At 40.5% G+C, this 20852-nt stretch overlaps 1 protein-coding gene across 2 annotated transcripts; it reads left to right on the top strand.

Annotated features, from left to right (window-relative positions):
- Positions 1–5407: 5407 nt before the first annotated feature.
- Positions 5408–10899, top strand: LOC104342006 (ovalbumin). Of its 2 annotated transcripts, none has more exons than XM_086468922.1 (7): positions 5408–5599; positions 6218–6276; positions 6849–6984; positions 7647–7764; positions 8985–9127; positions 9302–9457; positions 10504–10899. In XM_086468922.1, exons 1-7 carry the CDS (start codon positions 5432–5434, stop codon positions 10897–10899), a joined length of 1176 nt encoding a protein of 391 aa, XP_086325048.1. In that variant the 5' UTR covers positions 5408–5431. The 2 variants fall into 2 exon arrangements, with proteins under 2 accessions (XP_086325048.1, XP_009959595.1); XM_009961293.2 differs by having other exon boundaries at positions 5432–5599; positions 6218–6268; positions 6856–6984.
- The last annotated feature ends 9953 nt before the right edge of the window (positions 10900–20852 follow it).

Consider the following 20852-nt stretch of genomic DNA (forward strand, 5'->3'; position numbering starts at 1 on the left):
AAGTGTCCCTGAACAAAAAAGGGATAAAGAGTGAAAACAATGGCACAGATCTGAGGTTCACTATAAACAGTGTGAGAAAACAGCTTATTAGGTGTAGACACAGATTCACAGAATCATAGAATATCTCAAGTTGGAAGGGACCATAAAGACCACCGAGTCCAACTCCCTGCTCCTTGCAGGACTACCTAAGACTAAACTATATGACTAAGAGCGTTATCCAGATGCTTCTTGAACTCTGACAGGCCTGGTATCATGACCAATTCCCTGGGGAGCCTGTTCCAGTGACCAAGCAGCCTCTTGGTGAAGAACCTTTTCCTGATGTCCAATCTGAACTACCCCTGACACAGCTTCATTCCATTTCCTCGCATCCTATCGCTGGTCACCAAAGACAGGAGATCAGCACCTCCCCTGTTGCTGCCCCCCTTGAGGAAGCTGTAGACTGCGATGAGGTCACCTCTCAGCCTTCTCTCCTCCAAGCTGAACAAGCCAAGTGACCTCAGATGCTCCTTGTAAGTCTTGCCTGTGAGAGCTTTCACCATCTTGGTCGCCCTCCTCTGGACATACTCTAATGGTTTGATGTCCTTCTTATATTGAGGCACCCAAAACTGCACGCAGGACTCGAGGTGGAGCCACACCAGTGCAGTGTAGAGTGGGACAATCACCTCCCTCGACTGGTGAGCTATGCCGTGCTTGATGCACCCCAGGGCACGGTTGGCCCTTTTGGCTGCCAGGACACACTGTTGACTCGTATTGAACTTGCCATCAGCCCAGACCCCCAGATCTGTTTCTGCAGGGCTGCTCTCCAGCCTCTTGTCCCCCAGTTTGTACAGGTAACCAGGATACCCCATCCCAGGTGGAGAATCCATAACTTGCTCTTGTTAAATTTCATACAGTTGGTGAACGCTCGGCTCTCTAGCCTATGTAGAACTCTCTGTAAGGCCTCTCTCTACCCTCGAGGGATTCCACAGCTCCTCCTAATTTAATATCATCAGCATATGCTCACTTTGGCATATTCTTGTCTTTTCATCCTCAGCTTTGAAGGACTCCTGATAACCACTTTTTTTTGTGGACACAAATCTTAAAAGCCAAGCAAGTTGTGATAGAGTTTCTGTGACCCTCAGGTCCAGGCACACCTCCCAGTTATATGCCAGATATTCTTCTGGCCACCTAGCACTAGAAATCACTTCTGTCTCTCCTGATGTTTGTGGTACCACCTCACATCTTGAGCTACACAAATGAAATTGGGACCCACTGTGGCAGTGGATAGAAAAGAGGGAATGTGTGTACTTCTTTAAGTGTTCAGTGCCTTGTCTCACTGGTACACCAAACTGTTGGGTGAGAAACATCCTGTTCTTATTCACCACTCTTAAGACTCTTCAGGTTATGGTGAAGTGTTAATAAAAGCATTTATTCATGACATAACATATTCATAACAACACTGAACCGTATTCATAAAAATGTAAGTAATTTTTTTTTAAAAAAAGGAAAAAGAAAAGCTTAATTATATATGCCAGGGTTACTTTGGAAACACCTTGCCCTTACTGACCTGATCTGGTATCTGCTCAGACAAAATGGCTCACTGTTTTGGCCATAGTGGGTAACTTGTCCCTTTTCTGTAGTCTCATAAGACAGACGTTATTCAGGATCCTCCATTTGACAACTCAGCCAGACAGAGTTTCTCCCAAAGAGTTTCCATTTAAAAAGCACCATACTCTCCTAGTTTCACAAGGCTTGCTCACACTCACAGCTGCTCTCCCTTTAAATGCAGAGGAGGGTGAGCTAGGAATTGAGGTTCTAGCTGAGCTGCCCAGTCCCCTGGCTGTATCTATGGGATATGCTCTCAGACCAGGCCTCTAGTAAGATGGAAATTTTCCTACTAAAACTGCCTCCTTACAGCCTCTCTCTCAAGGAGATCTTCAACCATTCTTCCACACTATGGTAGCACTGTCTTAATGCTGTAAAGCATGCCTTTGAGGCTGGGTGTCTTCTCCAGCTCCTGGCTGGCTGGTAAACAGTTTGTTGCCTCAGTGAGAGGCAAAACTGTCCTTCTTTACCTTGTTATTTCACCAGGATATTTCAGTGTGGCAGGACCACCTGGACCACATCAATCTGTATACTAATAAACAGATATGAAGAGCTAAGTAGAATCCATGTACACAACTCGTTACTGTTGTTTTATTGACCAGATGATGGAAATTTTTGATCAACAACACACCTGGGAGACTCATTCTCAATGCCCTTTCTCCATCAACATACCAATACGTATTTTATATGTAGGGATAGTATTTTCTGAGAAGCACTTCTATCATCAGAAAAAGCAGACAAGCTTCTTAGGCTTTCTTAAAGGCTGAAACAGAAGCAGCAGGCCTGACTTTGAAAAAGTGAGAATTATTCTGTGCTTAAGTACAGCTACATATGTGTCAGACTATCTGTGGGAAAACAAAAAAACCAAACCAAAACACTTGGCTGATACCTGTGGAGTAGAGATCTATCAAAAAATAACACTTCCACTACAATCTTGTCTTGCTTAAGTCCTCAGACCGCCTTGGCAAAAACAATTCAGCACGGAGAATGTAGATTTCTATACCACGTTTATTTTCACAAAAGGAAGAAGACTGAGGCAAAGAAAACTGCACTGTCTAAACTTTTGACAGCACTACAGAACAATTCTCCTTAACAGAGATCACACTCATCTCCATTTATGTTCTAAAGAATTATGTTGTACTGACTTTGGGATTTCCCCCTCCCCTTTTTTAAAATCACATAGTGCTTTACAGAGGTCAGAATGATTTCTTCAGTGTTTGTCCATTCTATTATTTCAACACAGAACAATAGCTTTTATAACAGAAATATATTTGCTATTGTATATTATGATTGTCCCACAGACCATGAACACTCCTTTAGCTGGATTTCACAGTTCCTCTGTCATCTGCCAGGCCATTAAGTTACCCATGGGAGATCTGAGAGAAACATTGCAAGCGCAGACCACAAACACATTCGGAATGACTACTTTTTATTTTATCTGGGGCTATGTTTTGCTATTAGTCCCTGAGAATAAAATAGTTTGCTACAAAACCTTCACACTCATCAAAAGAACTTTAAACATGTCAACTTTTTTTAAAAAATGTGTCTGCTTTTTACTTCTATCTCAATAGATTTTCTCACAGGTGCCCTTCTTTATTTCCCCAGTTTCCTTAGGAGAGTAATAGGCCAAGTTCTGTTCTCACTTCTGTCTAGCATGGCTTAGCTGCATTTTATACATTCAAAAAGGATCAGTTGAAAGAGAGTTCTAGTCTGTTACCACAACCACAATGAATTGACTCATTATTGACAGATTGAATAATAATTGCTAATTACATTTTCCGTCACTAAGGCTTTCACATTTTTTGTTTTTATTATCATCCCAGTATCTAGTTAAAAATGAGGCTTAAAGGAACATGAGCATTATTTCCCAGTCTTTTCTCCAGTCCAACAATCCTGATGTACTGCTGGAAAACACTTTGTTATACGGAATAAAAAGCTAATATTTGCTCTCCCTTCAATCAAAAATGGACCCATTGTAACTAAAATCTGACCTAATCTCATTAAATTATTTCTGTGGTGTCAAAAGTCAAACTTCTGAAGGGCAGCAGCGGGAGGGTCACAATTCTGTCTGTATAAATTTCCAATGGCTCAGACAGTCTGTCTACATACAGCTGGAAAGCTGTATTGCCTGTGGTGCTGAAGCTCAAAAGGTAAGCATTTCTCTATGAAAATTTACCTTCTCACTATGTTATTTCTTGTTTATGCTTAAGCTTAGAAAGAGAGAAAGTACTGTGTTGTGTTTGGTATATTTAAGAACAGAATATTTACATGATATTCTCTACAAATCTTCTCAGCCTGTGTGTATGTTCTACACTATTTTATTATGTGTAAAACCTGAGTATTTGTTTTCAGGAGATTTTTTAAAGTTAATTCTTTGTGCTTAAAATATTATTTTATTTCAGAATAGCTTATCCTCTTGTTAGGTATCTTTTAAGTTTGATTTTGGCAACCAAAGAATCAGTTTGCTTGATTGATTATTGGTTCAACAAAGTGCCCTGACAGCAAAACTGTGGCATTCAGTGAATTTGCCAGGTTTATTTTAGTGTGAAATTTCTCTGACAGTTGCATCCCTGGAAAATACAGCTGATGAACCCTACACAAGATAAAAAAGTGTGTGGCTGTACAGACTTATATTTTTACGATAATCTATAAATGTGAAATTGTATATGGAAAGGAAAGTGCAAGAAATATCTGTGTGAGTGTATGTGTATCCTCACGAGCATGGTCACTAAAAACCTTGCTGGAGTTTAATACTCTGAAGACAAACTTGAGATCCCAGCATTAAGCACCTACATAAGGGGCTGGATTTTGAAAGACAACAAACTTCCACAATTTCTATAAATCACAGGAAGGATATTAGATTCACGCTGACCTCAAAAGTTGTGCTTTGTACAAGCACAGTGGCTACACAGGACTTCTATTGTCCAGCACTTTATAGCAGCCTCAGACAGAAACAAATATAAAGCTTTTACTGGTCTATGCCACAAACAGATACTCATTTAACAGTGATATATTATGGTAGACATTGCTGTTTTATCAGGTCTGCATTTCTGTTCTATCTGAATGTAACTAACAAAATTTACCTTCTCAGAAAGTGTATAGAAGAGAATCTATGTAGATATATATGAGAAAGAGAGAGATTTAAGCAAAGCAAGCTATATCTGAAAGCACAATAGGGTGCAATATGGATTTTGTGCATCAGTTTCTCTCCTAGACTAGCTGACTTTAGACAAATTATCTTGCCTATCCATGCTTCCATTATCAAAACAAGGGTAAAGATACAAGCCTTTGAAGATCTACTGACAGTAACATCTGTGCAACAAACAGATATTTTACTGCACTTACTTTTAGAAAACTAAAATAGTCAGGCAGCCTCTGCTTTTACTTATATCTATCCAAACCTAGAGCAAGTCTACTAAAATTTGTACTTTAAATTTCCAGCTTTGCAAGTATATTGAAGACAGATCATATTTTCTTGTTTTAATCAAAGGTACTACAAGGAATTCTAGCCCTCACTGAATGAAAATAAGTACAGGCAATTGTTGCTTGACTGCTTTGCAAAGGTAAACAGAAATCACATACAGGTTTAAGATCTCTGAGGAACTTTACTGCCAAAAAGGCAACTGAATACAAACACAGAAAGAAATAGATTTATGAATACAGAGTTTCTAACATGCATGAGAGGTGAACATAACACAAGTATGTTTCCACAGAATTACTTCAGAAATACTTGTTTATATTGCATTGCCTAAAACCTACTATTAATGTGCATTGTGCTGTGTTTGTATGGTATTTCATCATTACATTGTCATTACTTCTGTTTGCTTTAGACAATACTGGTTTCACAATGGGCTCCACTGGTGCAGCAAGCATGGAATTCTGTTTTGCTCTATTCAGGGAGCTGAAAGTCCAGCATGTCAATGAGAACATCTTCTTCTCCCCCGTGACCATCATTTCAGCTCTGTCCATGGTCTACCTAGGTGCAAGAGAAAACACCAGAGCCCAGTTAGATAAGGTGAGGCTATGGTTAAGGATTTAAACCTTCCTGCTGCTCAATAGAGTCATAGCATTTAATTATATGATAATGACCCCTGCATAGCTGAGAGACTAAAAAATCAGAGTTATCACAAGCTGTGGCCACCTCAAACTTCCATAGCATTAAACAAATGCATCAACCAGCACCTTTGAAACTCGATTCAAATTTTAATTCTATCATTGTTAGCAGTAGGATTCTGAAAGAGAACAACACATTCCAGTGGTCCTTTGTTCACAGTAAGGAAAGTAGATAAAATCTCCAGGTAAAGAGCCAAAACATGTCTCCAAACTCATGTTTCACTTGAGTTTCCTACAGCTCTCAGTTCCTTCATAGAGTGGCTGGCTTGTTACCTGGAAGAAAGCTAGTATTATTAGTAGCACACACTGGAGCTGATTTCTAGATGCTCAATAGGAAAAGAGACCACCTAAGCGGGCAACAGTAGGCACAGCTATTCACAGATAGGATGGATGGGTTGCACCTTTTGAATCATCCAGCTTCTTGGCCAATAGGTTTACTTCAAACATCATGTGTTAATCTCAGTTGCGTAACTTTTTTTGTCACACCTGTCATTTCAACTGCTATTATTTTCAATTACAGGTTGCTCCCTTTGATAAAATCACAGGGTTTGGAGAGACTATTGGATCTCAGGTACAGAAATAATCTAATCTCCTTCTCTATGTCACTTTCTCTTGGGAGCAAAATATAGCAGATAAAGCAGTCTCTTAGCAGTTCCAGCCCCTCCCTGATGAGTAGCTAGTGCTCTGCATCCAGCAGTTTGGGGAACACTTTGTTCATAAGAATAGAGAGAGAAGGGAGGTAACAGAGGATTCAGAACAAGCATGAGATGAAACCCAGCACCATAACATTGGGCAAATCGGGAAAATTACAGATATTTGTATACTTAGGCAAGGTAGCTGGATGTTACCAGTTAAATGGGCCTGGCTGCGAATGAAGGAAAGCCTACCTGATCTGCTGGAGCTAGGCTACTCTAGCAGGTAATCGAAAGTCCTCCCAAGAGAGGTATGAGGAAATTACAGCAGAAAAACAGCACAGAATTGTATATATTAGAAAATTACTCCATCAGTAAAGTTATAGCAACAAGACATACAGGATGAACAACAGTTTTGCAAGCAGAAGTGTCTGAACTACTCTACCTATCTCATACAGTATGAAAAACCTACTAAAGTACTAAAACATCATCTATCTTTTTATTTGTATTCATGCCAACGATTCAGTGCAGCACATCTGCAAGCTCCCATACTTCACTTAAAGACGTGTTCACACAAATCACCAAAGCAAGTGACAACTATTCACTCAGCTTTGCCAGTAGACTTTATGCTGAAGAGACATACCCAATCCTACCGGTGAGTTGCTCTAAGATCTGATCTGAGTGTATTTCCATCTCAAAGCTGACCATTCTGTAATGAAAAGCACTGTCAGAAGTTGAGCATCTGCTAAGGAAATTTTCTTCCATATGGAAGACAGGATTCACAACATCTCTTTATCACAGCCCTAACCCTCTACAGTCTCAAGAAAAAATGGGCCTAGCCAAAAAGATGTTTGTGCAAAGTAGAATTGCGATCCAGTCATGTCAAGATGTAATAAAGGTAACTTTTGCTGGAAAGAGTTAACTTCAACTGTTTTCTCAATTTGTAAAACAAACCTGAAAAAATAACTTCAAGTTCTCAAAACTATTACAAGTTTTCCCATTGAAAGGAATATTTAATTTGAAATTAAAGCAAAATACCATTGCAAAATAAAAAGTGGGCAAAATGAAAACCCACCATACTTCAACCGCCATTTTGGGATCAAACCCAATTCTGGAAAATGTTTTTTAAAATGTGAGCATACACTCTTGCTTGAAGCAATGAATCTCAAATCTTGAGATGCTTATGAACTAGAATCATGGCTTACTGATTAGCCTTAATAAGCAGATTATTCATATCTGTTAATCTCAGTCTTCCAATTCACATTTGCAAAATGCTTTGACATTCTGATCTGAAAATTGCATACTCTTTCTTTGCAGGAATACTTACAATGTGTGAAGGAACTGTATAAAGGTGGCTTGGAAAGTATCAGCTTTCAAACAGCTGCAGATCAAGCCAGAGAGCTCATCAATTCCTGGGTTGAAAGTCAGACAAATGGTAAGAGCAAGCGAAGTATCAGCACAGGTATTTTCCCTTCTGCCACCATGTTGGAAAAGCATACAAGAATGCTTAAGTCGGGAGACAAAAAAACCCAAAACCTCTCCCTCTGTTCCTTCTCCTGGATAACAGATCAGTTCCAGATATGGAACTATCATTTAATGATTTTTTTTTTCCTCAAACACATCCCTTTTAGAGTATTCTCTGTACCCACAGGGGCTTTGTGGGTATGTAATATTTCCAGTGCTGATGAAAAGGACAGCACTAGAATACGCTTGGTTCACGTTGACAAGTGATTTTACACTAATATTGAGAATCTGGATATCCTTTGATCAATATGCTTTGCTATCAAGCTTCCCAGAGTTGTGTGCCTTTTGAGAGGGCGTGCAGTCATAATGTGCTTGAGAAATCTTGACAGGTAAAGGGCAATGGAAAACCACAGAGTTAAGGAATGGTAGGGAGATGTATAAAATGCATAGAAAGAGGGACCACAACTGGGGTTTTTACCCTACTGCATTTCCATGTGGTCCCTCCATTCTTTCAGTCTCTCCCTGGCACCCTCAAAACATTACTTTCCCTCATGCTTGAAATGCATGGCCTGAACAGCAAACATAGACAAAAGATGCTGAATTTTAACTGAAATATAAATATTCACGATCACACAACCTCTGGTGTGGTGTCATATTTTGAAGGAGAAAACCAGGCCATGATTAAGCTACTGGTGGGAAAGGACTAAGGGAGGAGCTTGCTATGTGCATGAGGACTGCAGAATAAACAAGAACAAAGTATAAGAAGGCGGCAGAGTAAAATTACGGTTTCTTCCTGCTACCTTTAGATGAAAGGACATCTCCTTTCAACTTTGGTTTGATTACTGTTTGGGTTGGAGACAATCCTGGGATAAAAGGTTCCAATTGTTCTTCCCATTCTCACAAAATACACAGGTTTACTCATTTTGTAACAAGTAAACCTCTGCGTCTTATAGCTCTCATTGTAATTCTTTACAGAGAGGGAAACAATAGCTGTTGCCAACAGCAGTGAGCAAATCAAACTCAGAAGTACAAGATTACAGATGCAAAATCAAAACAAAACAGTGTCCCTGCCCTACACCCTCCTCCCGACAAATTCTATACCCTTCATTTAACATTGTGATTGCCAAGTAAGATGTGTTATACACAGATGTGTTACATACATGTGTTCTCTTTTCTTGTGCATTCTTAAAGGAATGATCAAAGATATCCTTCGACCGAGCTCTGTGGATCCCCAGACCAAAATAATCCTTATCACTGCCATTTACTTCAAAGGAATGTGGGAGAAAGCATTTAAGGAGGAAGACACCCAGGCAGTGCCTTTCAGAATGACTGAGGTACATGGGCATACCTCACCTTAAAGGTGTCATCTTCTAGAATTTATGAAGAGAGTAGACAAGTAGTTAAACAGTCTTCTTGAACAAGAGTAATCAGTAGTTTTAACTATAAGTAGACATTTCTACACTCTAAGAACAACTTTTGTGAAAACTATATCTTATTTGATTTTGCAGCAAGAAAGCAAACCTGTGCAGATGATGTATCAAATTGGTTCATTTAAAGTGGCAGTGATACCTTCTGAGAAACTGAAGATCCTGGAGCTTCCATATGCCAGTGGGCAGCTGAGCATGTTGGTCATACTGCCTGATGATGTCTCTGGCCTGGAGCAGGTATGGTCCTGGCAGTTGGGGTTCAGATAACCATAAACACAGTGAAATTTAGGTATTGCAAAGCCCTTCACAATGAAGTTATTCTAAAACACTTCACCAACACACATTTTAACACTGGCAACATGGGATTGTTGCATAGAAACATGCAGCTGTCTCGTGGTCCTGCAACAGTTTGTGCTGAGCATGGATTGCTTAAGAAACTACTTTAATGGGTGAAATATTGGCCACCACAGAACAGATTCTTCTCAGCTAAGCAGCTGTTACTCTGGCAGCTTGAACTCCGAAGGTTTTATATCTCCATTCCTGCACACTGAGGAGCTTTCTGGGAAGTTCCTGTTGGCTTTACTAGTTGTAACTATTGTTTGGTTTGGCAGTGCTCAACATGCTTCCTTCATAGTTTCAAAAATTAAACCATCTAAAAACTGAATATGAGGGTACTGGAATGATTAAAGCAATTTCAGAAAATAACATGTACATGACATACTATTGTTGATATGAACAGAATTAGCAGGACTGTAGTTAGTCTGAATAGGAAGAGTTACATAAAAAATGAGAGTACATTGAAATGTTTGTACACTAACTCAAAGTTTCTAAATTATAAAAATGAATAGGCATTTGAACACAGCTAAATTTCCTCAGTAATAACTGATAGTTCAGCTATTAGTAATTGGTTACCATTAACACCTGGTTACTTGGAGGTCTTAAATGTAGATAGAGCTTACAACTCAAAACCACAGAATTATTTTTGAAATGTATTTCCCAAGCAAAGAAGATAAACAGGGAAGAGCTTTCGGTGAAACTTGCTGAGTTTCTCATTAAGAAAATTAACTGGCAGTGAGCCTGTTAAAGAAATAGAAAGCAGGAGAAAGCAGAGAAGAAAGGCATAGTTTGCTTTCCTCTTGTAGATACATTAATCTGTATATAGAAAAAATGCCATGCCAAGAGCAGTCAGTTTAAAAGAGAAAAAACCCCACCACTAGTAATGCATTGCCACAAAGGAAGTTGTGCTCTTATCCCAGAGATCTCATTTGCTTGTCTCCTTGCAGCTTGAAACTGCAATCACCACTGAAAAACTCAAGGAGTGGACCAGTCCCAGTATGATGAAAGAGAGGAAAATGAAAGTGTATTTCCCACGCATGAGGATTGAGGAAAAATATAACCTCACATCTGTCTTAATGGCCTTGGGTATCACTGATCTGTTCAGCCCTTCGGCCAATCTCTCTGGCATCTCTTCAGCAGAGAGCCTGAAGGTTTCTGAAGCTGTCCATGAGGCATCTGTGGATATCGATGAAGCTGGCAGTGAGGTGATAGGCTCAACAGGAGTTGGGACAGAGGTTACAAGTGTCTCTGAAGAGATTAGGGCTGACCACCCTTTCCTCTTCTTGATCAAGCACAAGCCAACAAACAGCATCCTCTTCTTTGGCAGATGCTTTTCCCCTTAAAGAGAAGAAAGCTGAAAGCGTTTCTGTCCCTCAGAGTAAGACCCAAAGCACTGCAGTATCAAGGGTAAAAAGAAACGCATAGTCTCTCTTTCATCCATATTTTCTAAAATCGGAAGGCTTTATTTCAATAATAAAAAAAAAGGTAAGTCAGAGAAAGTATGCCATAAAACTAGAGGCCCTTTGCCTTTCCTTTCTGCAGAGTAATATTATTTACTCACGATTGAAGAGTTAAGGGAATGAAAATTGGACCCAAAAAGAGCATGAACAGAGATGTTCCTGGTGCAAGTTAACAGTAACAGTGCTGAATCATCACACTGAAAAAAACCATTCGCCAGCAGAAGTTTTATGGAAAAAATGCAGCCTTCTAATTAAGCCAGGTTTCTCTATGATCAAGCTTCATGGTGACTCCTCTGGAATTAGTCACGCGAAAGCTCCCAGATTGAACTCTAAACTGCCACCAACAGACCTACTCTGACAAAGCAATTGATATTCTTTGTTCTCCTGATACTGCAAGGCTCTTCCTCACTTCCTAAAGATGCCTTATAGAAATTTCATCATTCATATTTGTCCTCAAATCTTTTTGGCTCGATTGTCATGACCACATATGGCATGTTACTATTCAGATTGTTTTCTATGTATCCATATGTACTGGGTCTTGCGGATGTACTCTTTTGCTCCTTTGATCATAATAAAAACATGTTTAAGCAAATGCATTTCAGTTGGAGTATCTCAAGTCCACCTGGGATGGGGTATCCTGGTTACCTGTACAAACTGGGGGACAAGAGGCTGGAGAGCAGCCCTGCAGAAACAGATCTGGGGGTCTGGGCTGATGGCAAGTTCAATACGAGTCAACAGTGTGTCCTGGCAGCCAAAAGGGCCAACCGTGCCCTGGGGTGCATCAAGCACGGCATAGCTCACCAGTCGAGGGAGGTGATTGTCCCACTCTACACTGCACTGGTGTGGCTCCACCTCGAGTCCTGCGTGCAGTTTTGGGTGCCTCAATATAAGAAGGACATCAAACCATTAGAGTATGTCCAGAGGAGGGCGACCAAGATGGTGAAAGCTCTCACAGGCAAGACTTACAAGGAGCATCTGAGGTCACTTGGCTTGTTCAGCTTGGAGGAGAGAAGGCTGAGAGGTGACCTCATCGCAGTCTACAGCTTCCTCAAGGGGGGCAGCAACAGGGGAGGTGCTGATCTCCTGTCTTTGGTGACCAGCGATAGGATGCGAGGAAATGGAATGAAGCTGTGTCAGGGGTAGTTCAGATTGGACATCAGGAAAAGGTTCTTCACCAAGAGGCTGCTTGGTCACTGGAACAGGCTCCCCAGGGAATTGGTCATGATACCAGGCCTGTCAGAGTTCAAGAAGCATCTGGATAACGCTCTTAGTCATATAGTTTAGTCTTAGGTAGTCCTGCAAGGAGCAGGGAGTTGGACTCGGTGGTCTTTATGGTCCCTTCCAACTTGAGATATTCTATGATTCTATGATTCTTTTATCAGAGTTGGTTCACTGCTTACAGAGAGATGAGGAATGTGAGTCTGTCCTAACTGTGGGCTAAGATACAATATTGAGACCAATTTTCTGACAGGAAAGGACCAGCACGACCCATAATCCCTCATACATGGAACTCAAAGTAGTCAGATATAAGACTTTCAGCACAAACCATGACTCATCCAGCCTCTCTGAAACAGGAGTTGATAAGCAGTTTGGAAGGCAGTGGATACATGCAGATTCTATATCCCACCGAGACACAATGCTGCCTCAGAGAACAGGTGGGAACACAAAGGAGTTTTCTAGTTACCTTTGTGCTGTATTTATAAAGCTTTATAGGCTCTTATTCTGTAACTAAAGAGAATAATCATGCTAAGAGAAGCAATGTCTATGGCAAGTTATAGTTTCTCTCTGGAATGAATTATGCTTCTTTTTGTCACTGAAGCGAGAAAAAAACCAGACCTGCTGGTAAGGAGATAACAAATAAAGAGATTTATTGCAAGAGAGTTAACAATGTGTTTACTATTGTCCTGGAGTTTCTGTTGATCTGGTCATGGAAATAAGCTACCTAAAATCCTCAGCACACTTAATTTTCAGCAGATTTGTTCTAAAACAGCACTATTTCTAGGCTGTTGTAGCTCTTACCAATTAAAACATACTTCTTCACTAACAGAAGATACAAAGAAGTACATCTTCTCCTGTATGTAGACAGATAGATTCAGTGCTGCCTTTGGATTTCTGCTGATTTCTCCTGCCAGCACAGCAACGAGCAGTCATATTCTTGTCCTCAGCAGTCACTTTCTCACCCAGCTGTGCAGTACATCTCTATCTAATACACAAATGAAAAAAAAACCCACACCACAACAGCAACATGCATTCTTAGTCTTATGTTTTCAGAGATTGAAAACTTTGAAACCATTTTGTGACTTGGCGAATCACACACCCACTAAGGAATGGATACTGGAATCCTCAAATCTCAGACAGAGAAATATCTATCTAACAGCTAAAAACTGCAACAGCCTTCCACACCTGAGGCACTGTAGCTTCTGTAATAATAGGCACCTAAAGAACAGGCCACTAAAGGACAGGCCTGGATGTAGCCCCAAGCTGGGTGACAGATATCAGACCTCCATCACCCAGTGGAAAAAGTCCTCTCCTTTGAGCAACAAGGAGGCTACCTTGTCTTTCTGCTGTGTCATGAAGTACAGGTGGATTACCCTCTTTTTTAGCCCCAGTATTTCTTTCAGCACGTATGGAAGAAGGTTCAGACTCACAGCTTTAGGACCTGTCATAAGAGGCTTTTACTGCTGTAACACCACATCATATATATTTGTAATTTCACACATGCAAAGAGACACAACTAATTCAAAGCATTAGGGAGTTGTGCGGCTACAAGACCACACTTGTTTGCTTGCCTGCAGTCTTACAATGGGAAGGTAATTCACGTAATGAATTTCCATAGAGATGACAGAATTTTACCCTGGGGCCCTACTGTTTATTCCAGTCCTAATTCTTCAAATACATCAAAGTGTACTAATATTGCTCAGTTGAACAAAGTAAATTATTTGCAAAAATTGGTCTCCTGAAGTTCAGAGAGTTAGAGAGTAACTTGGGTCAGAATGGGCAGCTGACAATCATCTGCTCTTAACTTCAGAGATATACCAGGGGCCCTTCCCAGGCAAATGCTGCACACCTTTAAGGTTAGAGAATCCACAATGTTCTGATAAATTTAATTTTAAACATAAATCCAAACCTCACTAGAAATAGTGTAAGCCACTCAGCCAGCTTAGCTTTCTCTCACCAAGTAAGAGCTAGCCATATGTGATAATGAACCCCATCGGTTCCTTCATTTTGATTCGCTCACCATCAGCCCATGAAGGTCTCACTGTCTTTCCTCACTTTTAACCCTTTTGGAACAAGAGTCTATGGAATATCTCTGAAAATCCCAAGTCAACCTGTGAACAGCAGATTCCTAGGACGACTAACAAAGCTTAGGAGCAAAGCTGAGATAATACATAGCTTCATGCTACACATTTTCAGTCCCAGTATCATAATTTATACTTTGTCTCTGTTTTATTATATGTGGATATCAATGGGCTATCATTTGTACCTGGCGTCCTTTTCCTCACAGTTATATTCTTAAACATCACAAGATAAAGATGTTAATACCATATAGTCTAACTGTCTGTGACATGAGCAAATGCTCACAATTGCATGCTACTCCCAGGAAAAAAAGATTCCAAATTAATTTTGAGCTTTTATTTTCACAATATCACAATAGTGAGATGTCAGCTGAGTTCCTGAAGGCAGAGATATAAGAATTAAAGGTGAATGAAGGGAGTGGAGGAGGAATCATTAAAATTCACAGGGTTGTGTGTAAGAGCAGTTCCTCTTTCCTCTTCCCTTTTTTCTCTTTCATTCTGCCTCACTTCCCTTGGGCACAGTTAATTGCTATCCAGTAACTCACTTTCCCCAAGGCGCTGACTATCCCTGCCCTCACCATGTCCTCCTTTATCCTCCTTGCCCTTCCGCAATCTCTACCTACTTCTTGGGGCAGTGAGGGAAGAGGGCAGGGCTGGGGTCAAGCCTTGTTTCCAAGAGGAGAAATGTCAGGGAGAGGAAGGTTTGGAGTAAGGAAGAAAGTGGGAGGAGAGCGTTGCCACTCCTACTGCCTAGAGGGATCATCTGCCATGCAATAAGGCTTTGTCAGCTACAAAATCCAAGCTGTATCTATCTCAGCTGCTTCTGCAGATGGTGGTGTAAGGGCCCATTCCTCCAGCTGCAAACAGAAAGCAAGTGCTCTGCCTCTCCTTACATATACTCTGCTAACTTTCCTTACCCTGATGTTGCCTTTGTACCATTGAATTCAAATTAGTCTTGGTCTATGGTTTGGTCTGTCTATGTTCCCAGACAAGGAATTAGCAACCACAGAAGCAAGGGATATTAAGAAAGCTTAATATTAATTTTAATATTAATATTATTGAGTGCTCAGGTGGCCAAGAAGGCCAACGGCATCCTAGCCTGTATCAGGAATAGTGTTGTCAGCAGGAGTAGGGAGGTGATCATTCCCCTGTACTCAGCACTGGTGAGGCCACACTGCGAGTACTGTGTCCAGTTCTGGGCCCCTCTCTACAATAAGGACACTGAGGTGCTGGAGAGGGTACAGAGGTGGGCTACTAAGCTAGTAAAGGATTTGGAGCATGTCTCATATGAGGGACAGCTGAGGGATCTGGGGCTGTTTAGCCTGGAGAAGAGAAGGCTGAGGGGGGACCTTATCGTTCTCTACAACTACCTGAAAGGAAGTTGTACCGAGGCAGGGGTTGGTCTCTTCTCCCTAGTAACGAGCAATAGAACAAGGAGAAATGGCCTTAAGCTGCACCAGGGGAGGTTCAAGCTGGATATTAGGAAGAATTTCTTTACTGAAAGGGTTGTCAGGGATTGGAACAGCCTGACCAGGGAGGTGGTGGAGTCACCATCCCTGGAGGTGTTTAAGAGATGAGCAGATGTTGTACTTAGAGACATGGTTTAGTGGTGTTGATAGAGCTAGGACAAGGGTTAGACTCTATGATCTTGAAGGTCTCTTCCAACTGAAACTATTCTATGATTCTATGATTCTAAAGCCTCAGAAGACAAAGCCAAAGCTCTAGAAAATGGAGATAGACCAAGAAGAAAGAAATGTCTAAAGCAGCTGAAAGTGACAATTGCACTTGTTTTAAACTACACAAAAAGAGTCATGCTTTTGGTTTTGACAGAGCTAAAAGAACCACAAATACCAGACCAAAAGATAATGGAGCCACGAAGATCTGCATACGGCTGAATCATAACTGGAAAGGGCAGCTCCAAAGAGCTTGGAAATGCTTTGGTAAAGAAGAGCAGATGATCATCAGGATGTTTTAAAAGAAGATCCTCAGTGTAATACTCTGCAAGTTCATACTTTTGCATCTTTCAAAAAAGCTTAAGGAACAAAATCAAAACTTTCCATCACATTTTGTCTGAGAGCAGAAAGGAACATGAGATCATCTTGTCTTACTTGTGTATTACGTCATCATTTTCTACCTGGTCACTGTTATGAAAAGCTTGCTAACTTGAACCATGTAAAAGGATGTCAGGTCTCAAAGAGACTGAGCTCCTTTGTGCAACAGGCAGAGAATATGAGAGATGGAAAGATGGAAGAACCTTGCAGTGGCAAAGACATTGGTAAGACATGTTCAAATGTTGTTAACGACACTCCAGCTCACCCAAAGTCCTTGTCAGTCTGAGGGGAAAATTCTATTCCAAGCCTCCTTTTTGGGGTTACTCTCTTCCAGGACTCTCTTCCTTTGTATGCGCACTTAACCAGGTAGTTCAGATCAGTACCAAGATTAGCCTAAAAAGCTGGAAAATATGAAGGGCCAGCAGGTGCCAAGCAGATCAGTGAAAAGCTAAGATTTCCAGTACACTTCCACAAGTGGGTATCAGGAAAATTCTCCTGATGAAACTTCTGAAAAGACCAACTGTCTTATGAAACCTCTGGTCATTCCACTGGACAAGAATATTTGCAGTCGAGCTGCAAAAATAGCAAATGTTTAAATGGGTTTCTTAAAAGACAGCCCTTCCTCTATACCCTGCTCTTGCACATCAGCACAAGGCTCCTGGTTAGCATGCACTCTTCTTTAGAAATGTGTTTTGAAGATACATTGACAATACTCACATTCTTCATCCCACAACATGTCACATCTCACACTACAGCACTGCAGCTTGGGCAACTCCCATTAACACAAAGCAGGGATCAGCTTTCTCATTCAGTAGTCATGCAGCTGACGTACTGTTACGCCCCTTGAGTTTTCTTTGGAAAAATGACAAGTGTTGGCTAAAGTGCATACAAGCCACACATACATCATTACTCATAATGCAGTACTGTGTATCATGATTGAGAAATTCATGCCACTCTTCATATTTTTGATGTTAACTGCTACCTGGGATACTTTAAAAATGCTCACCGATTGAGTCATTCGAAGGAAAACCCATCCTTGCATATGTGAAAACAGTGTGCATATTCATCAACAGATAAATGATCTTTTTTTCAGAGATCAGTTCTTTCTCAGAAGTGTTGCACTTCTTAACAGAGAAGTCCTGAATTTCTCAGGACAAATGCTACCTTTATCAATTACAGTGTCTAAGCCAAAGGATGCAAAAGTAATAGTAAAGTATGATGAATTCTGCCAGATTTCACCACACCTTTGTGTTCTGCAGGTGTGGAGCAAAATGCCTCAGTAATAGGAACCTCACCACACCCTCTGGCAACTCATAAAGTTTAAAATACTGTTAGAGTATGTCAGTAAGGATTGCTTAGCAAAGGAAGGCTTGCAAACCTACTCATAGGAGATACACAACAGATAGCTATCTACTCTGTTTCAAAATAAAGGCACGTGTATTCTCAACCAAAGCTTTAAAGGGAAAAAAGATAACCAAAGAACTAATCTCTCTTAAACTTAAAATCTATTTGAGATTTCAGGATGGTACAAACTTATCCTGTATAAAAATCTGTTATAGCACAACTTAAAATCCATTATAACCAGTCTAGGTGATGCATATATTTTTTTTTTTTTTTTAGTTGATATTGTTAGGAAAAGCTCATGCCACGCTCTCAATTACACTATGACAGAGGCATCACCCAAAAAAGAGTTCTCCTCAGCACAGAAAAGTTCGTGTATCTAGTCACACAGCACCCTGACTATTTTCTCAATTTCTATGCCCCTGTCCTCCTTATGGTTTTCAAACTTTAAATAACACAGAGGTTTAAAAAAAAAAATTAATCAGATCTTCAAAGGGATTAAAATATTCTTGGATTTCAAAACCCTTCTCCTCCCCATGCTTCTTGTATCTCCTGAAGTCCTTTTAAAATTTTGGGGACATCTAAAATCCTTTCACATTTAAAATCTACAGCCCTGCTCCAGCTGAGCCAAAAAATTGAATAGAGTGCTCTCCTGGCTGAACCAGAAATTCTTCCTTCCCAAGTAAATAAACAGTGCTTATACTGGTAAAAAATAATTTGAAGATCTCAGGGAAACTGAACAGCTTTACTTCAAATAACGCTTTTTTGTTTGATCTACCTGAAATATAGAATATGGTAGCTTTGCATTAAATCAGATTTCCAAGAGCTATACAGAGTTGATCAATAGCTAAAGTAAGCTACCAGTGAACATGGAAACCAGCCATGGAAATTTGTATCCTAAAATACTGTGTGAAAGCAGAAGCTACCATTTCTCTGGGACCAAAAGTCTTTCTCTCAAGACCTTCAAGAGCCTTTATAAAGCACTTTATAATGTTCTGTTTAGACATCAAGCATTTCACCTAATCCTGAACCCAGGTGCTAATGAACAGAGCAGCACACTGTGTAGGAAAGTCACAACGACTTGTACTAAGTTACACTGAAGCTAGAGGAAAATGAAATGCATTTCTAGAGCTGAGATCTGGCCAGGGCACTGACGTCCTGCCAATATTTGTCCTGACCAAATGGAAACATGAATAACTACAGTGAAAGAGCCCACAGGTTTACTTCCCACAGAAAGGATCTATTAATACAAACACAAGTCTTCTAGTGTGCTGCTGTGTTGACTTAGGTTAGAGTGGGAGTGAGAGTCAGCAGCAGCACTACTCATCGAGCTGTATCCTCTGGTGGTGCTAATTTAAAAGGATATTGGAAAACGTTATCCATCATGTTGATTTAGCATATGTTGTCCTTTGAGAATAGTAGAATTTTAGTTACTCTGTATGGTGGGGTGTTTTTTTTTTGGCTAATGACCGACAATGCTGTTCAAGAGGTGTTTTAAAAAGGAGGCTTTAAAACCTTGTATAAAGGCACAAGCCTCCCATTCAGTCTAACCCAGCATTTCTGCATAAACAGAACACCTCAGCCACTTCTTGTAAAGCAACAAGCAATATTATAAGATAGCAAATTAAATTCACCTCTGCTTTAAAACCAGAAAATCCACAGTAATTGCTCTAAGGGATGAAGTCTCCCCAGTGTATCTATCACTCGTTCAACAACAAGGCTAAATTTGCAATGATTACTCAAATCATTTAGGGTTTGGAAATCATTTAAGGCCAATGTAAACAGATTACAACTTTCCCAGGTGCAATGGAAGCAATTAATTCTGCACTGAACACCTCTCCTACACTATGCCGCTCTCTGGAAAATGTAACAGACGCATCTAATTACAGCTCACACTGAAACATGCTGCTTTTGTGTAGCTACAATTTCAAAAGACCCAAGGGGCAGGAAAACACTATCTGAGTCGTGAGGTTCCTCACAAGTAGGAAAGCAACTTTAACAAAGCTGTCGGTTCCCAAACTGTATTGATGCACAAGGTTCACCATTGGCAAGGGACCCTTTGCAGCTGCGCCCTCCTGTGCCCTACATCAATTTTTGCAGGTACTCCCACAGCTCATTCCTCATTACAGGATCCTCTGTGCCAGCTGCTGACCTACAACATAAGTCCATGTTAAATGTATGCTCATAGGCAGCAGGTCAGAAGAAAGATCTCAGAAGGCAGTTTAAGCTGAAGACCCAGACCTTGTGAGTGAGTCTTGCTCAGCGCCAAGGAGGTGGCCCCAGAGAGACAAGCAGCTCCTATCCAGGTTTTCAAGGTGGTATTATCACAGTGCAAAGAAGTAAAGAATGAAATAAAGGGCAAGGGTAGGATTACACAGGGTGTTTCAGTTAGGGGCCAAAGTGGGCATGGACAGCTACAAAAAGGACAACAGAAGGAGGGACAGTATGACTGCATAGAAAATTGGGGAAGGAGGTACTTTAATAGCCAAGGCAAGAAGAAAAAGAGGATTTGACAGAATATCCATTTCTGGAATGGAAAATAAGAAATAGTTCTCTGAGGTGATACACTGGTCAAACAGCAGCTTTAAGATCAGGGTGAGGAAACAGCAGCAGAAGAAAAACGAAGTCTAATCTAAGACCCACATCAGGTTCTAGTGATGGCATCACTGATAATAAAAGCAAGGGTCTGGTGCCTCTTTCTCACACTTCACTATCTCACAGTGACATTTCCCTGGTTATAAAGTCTTTGAATCTTTCAAGATTAACAAAATCCATTTTTCTAAAACAGAAACCCACCAGCAGTGACAAATACTTTCTCAGTAGGAAACGGACATTAGAAAATCTCACACATAAGAAGTCACTGTCTTTTTTCTGTCTGTTTGTTCCTCAGAAATAATTTCTATTAGACAAATCATAAAAGAAGTAGGTCAGCAACTCCCTTTTTTCCAAACCCTCCAAACTGCAAAAGAAATGTTGTTTAACGTGGTATAGGTTCAAGTGGTTACTAGCCTGCCACAAAAGTGTTTACAGAAATACTTCTGCAAGGTAAGGTTCTTGTATGGTATCACTCTTGCCATCACTTCACATCCTACTCTGAGATGACTCAGTTCTTCCACTGGGATGTGGTCTTCAGGGCACAATACATTGC

This window comes from Leptosomus discolor, chromosome 8, assembly GCF_034619465.1.
Source record: "Leptosomus discolor isolate bLepDis1 chromosome 8, bLepDis1.hap2, whole genome shotgun sequence".
NCBI lineage: Eukaryota > Metazoa > Chordata > Aves > Leptosomiformes > Leptosomidae > Leptosomus > Leptosomus discolor.

What these genes read in the sequence shown, in the direction of transcription:
- LOC104342006 (XM_086468922.1), top strand. Translation starts at nt 5,432, where the DNA reads ATGGGCTCCACTGGTGCAGCAAGCATGGAATTCTGTTTTGCTCTATTC. An exon ending in ATTGGATCTCAGGTACAGAA is followed by an intron (nt 6,277 to 6,848) that starts ATAATCTAATCT and finishes ATTCATGCCAAC; the next exon opens with GATTCAGTGCAGCACATCTG. An exon ending in AGACATACCCAATCCTACCG is followed by an intron (nt 6,985 to 7,646) that starts GTGAGTTGCTCT and finishes CTTTCTTTGCAG; the next exon opens with GAATACTTACAATGTGTGAA.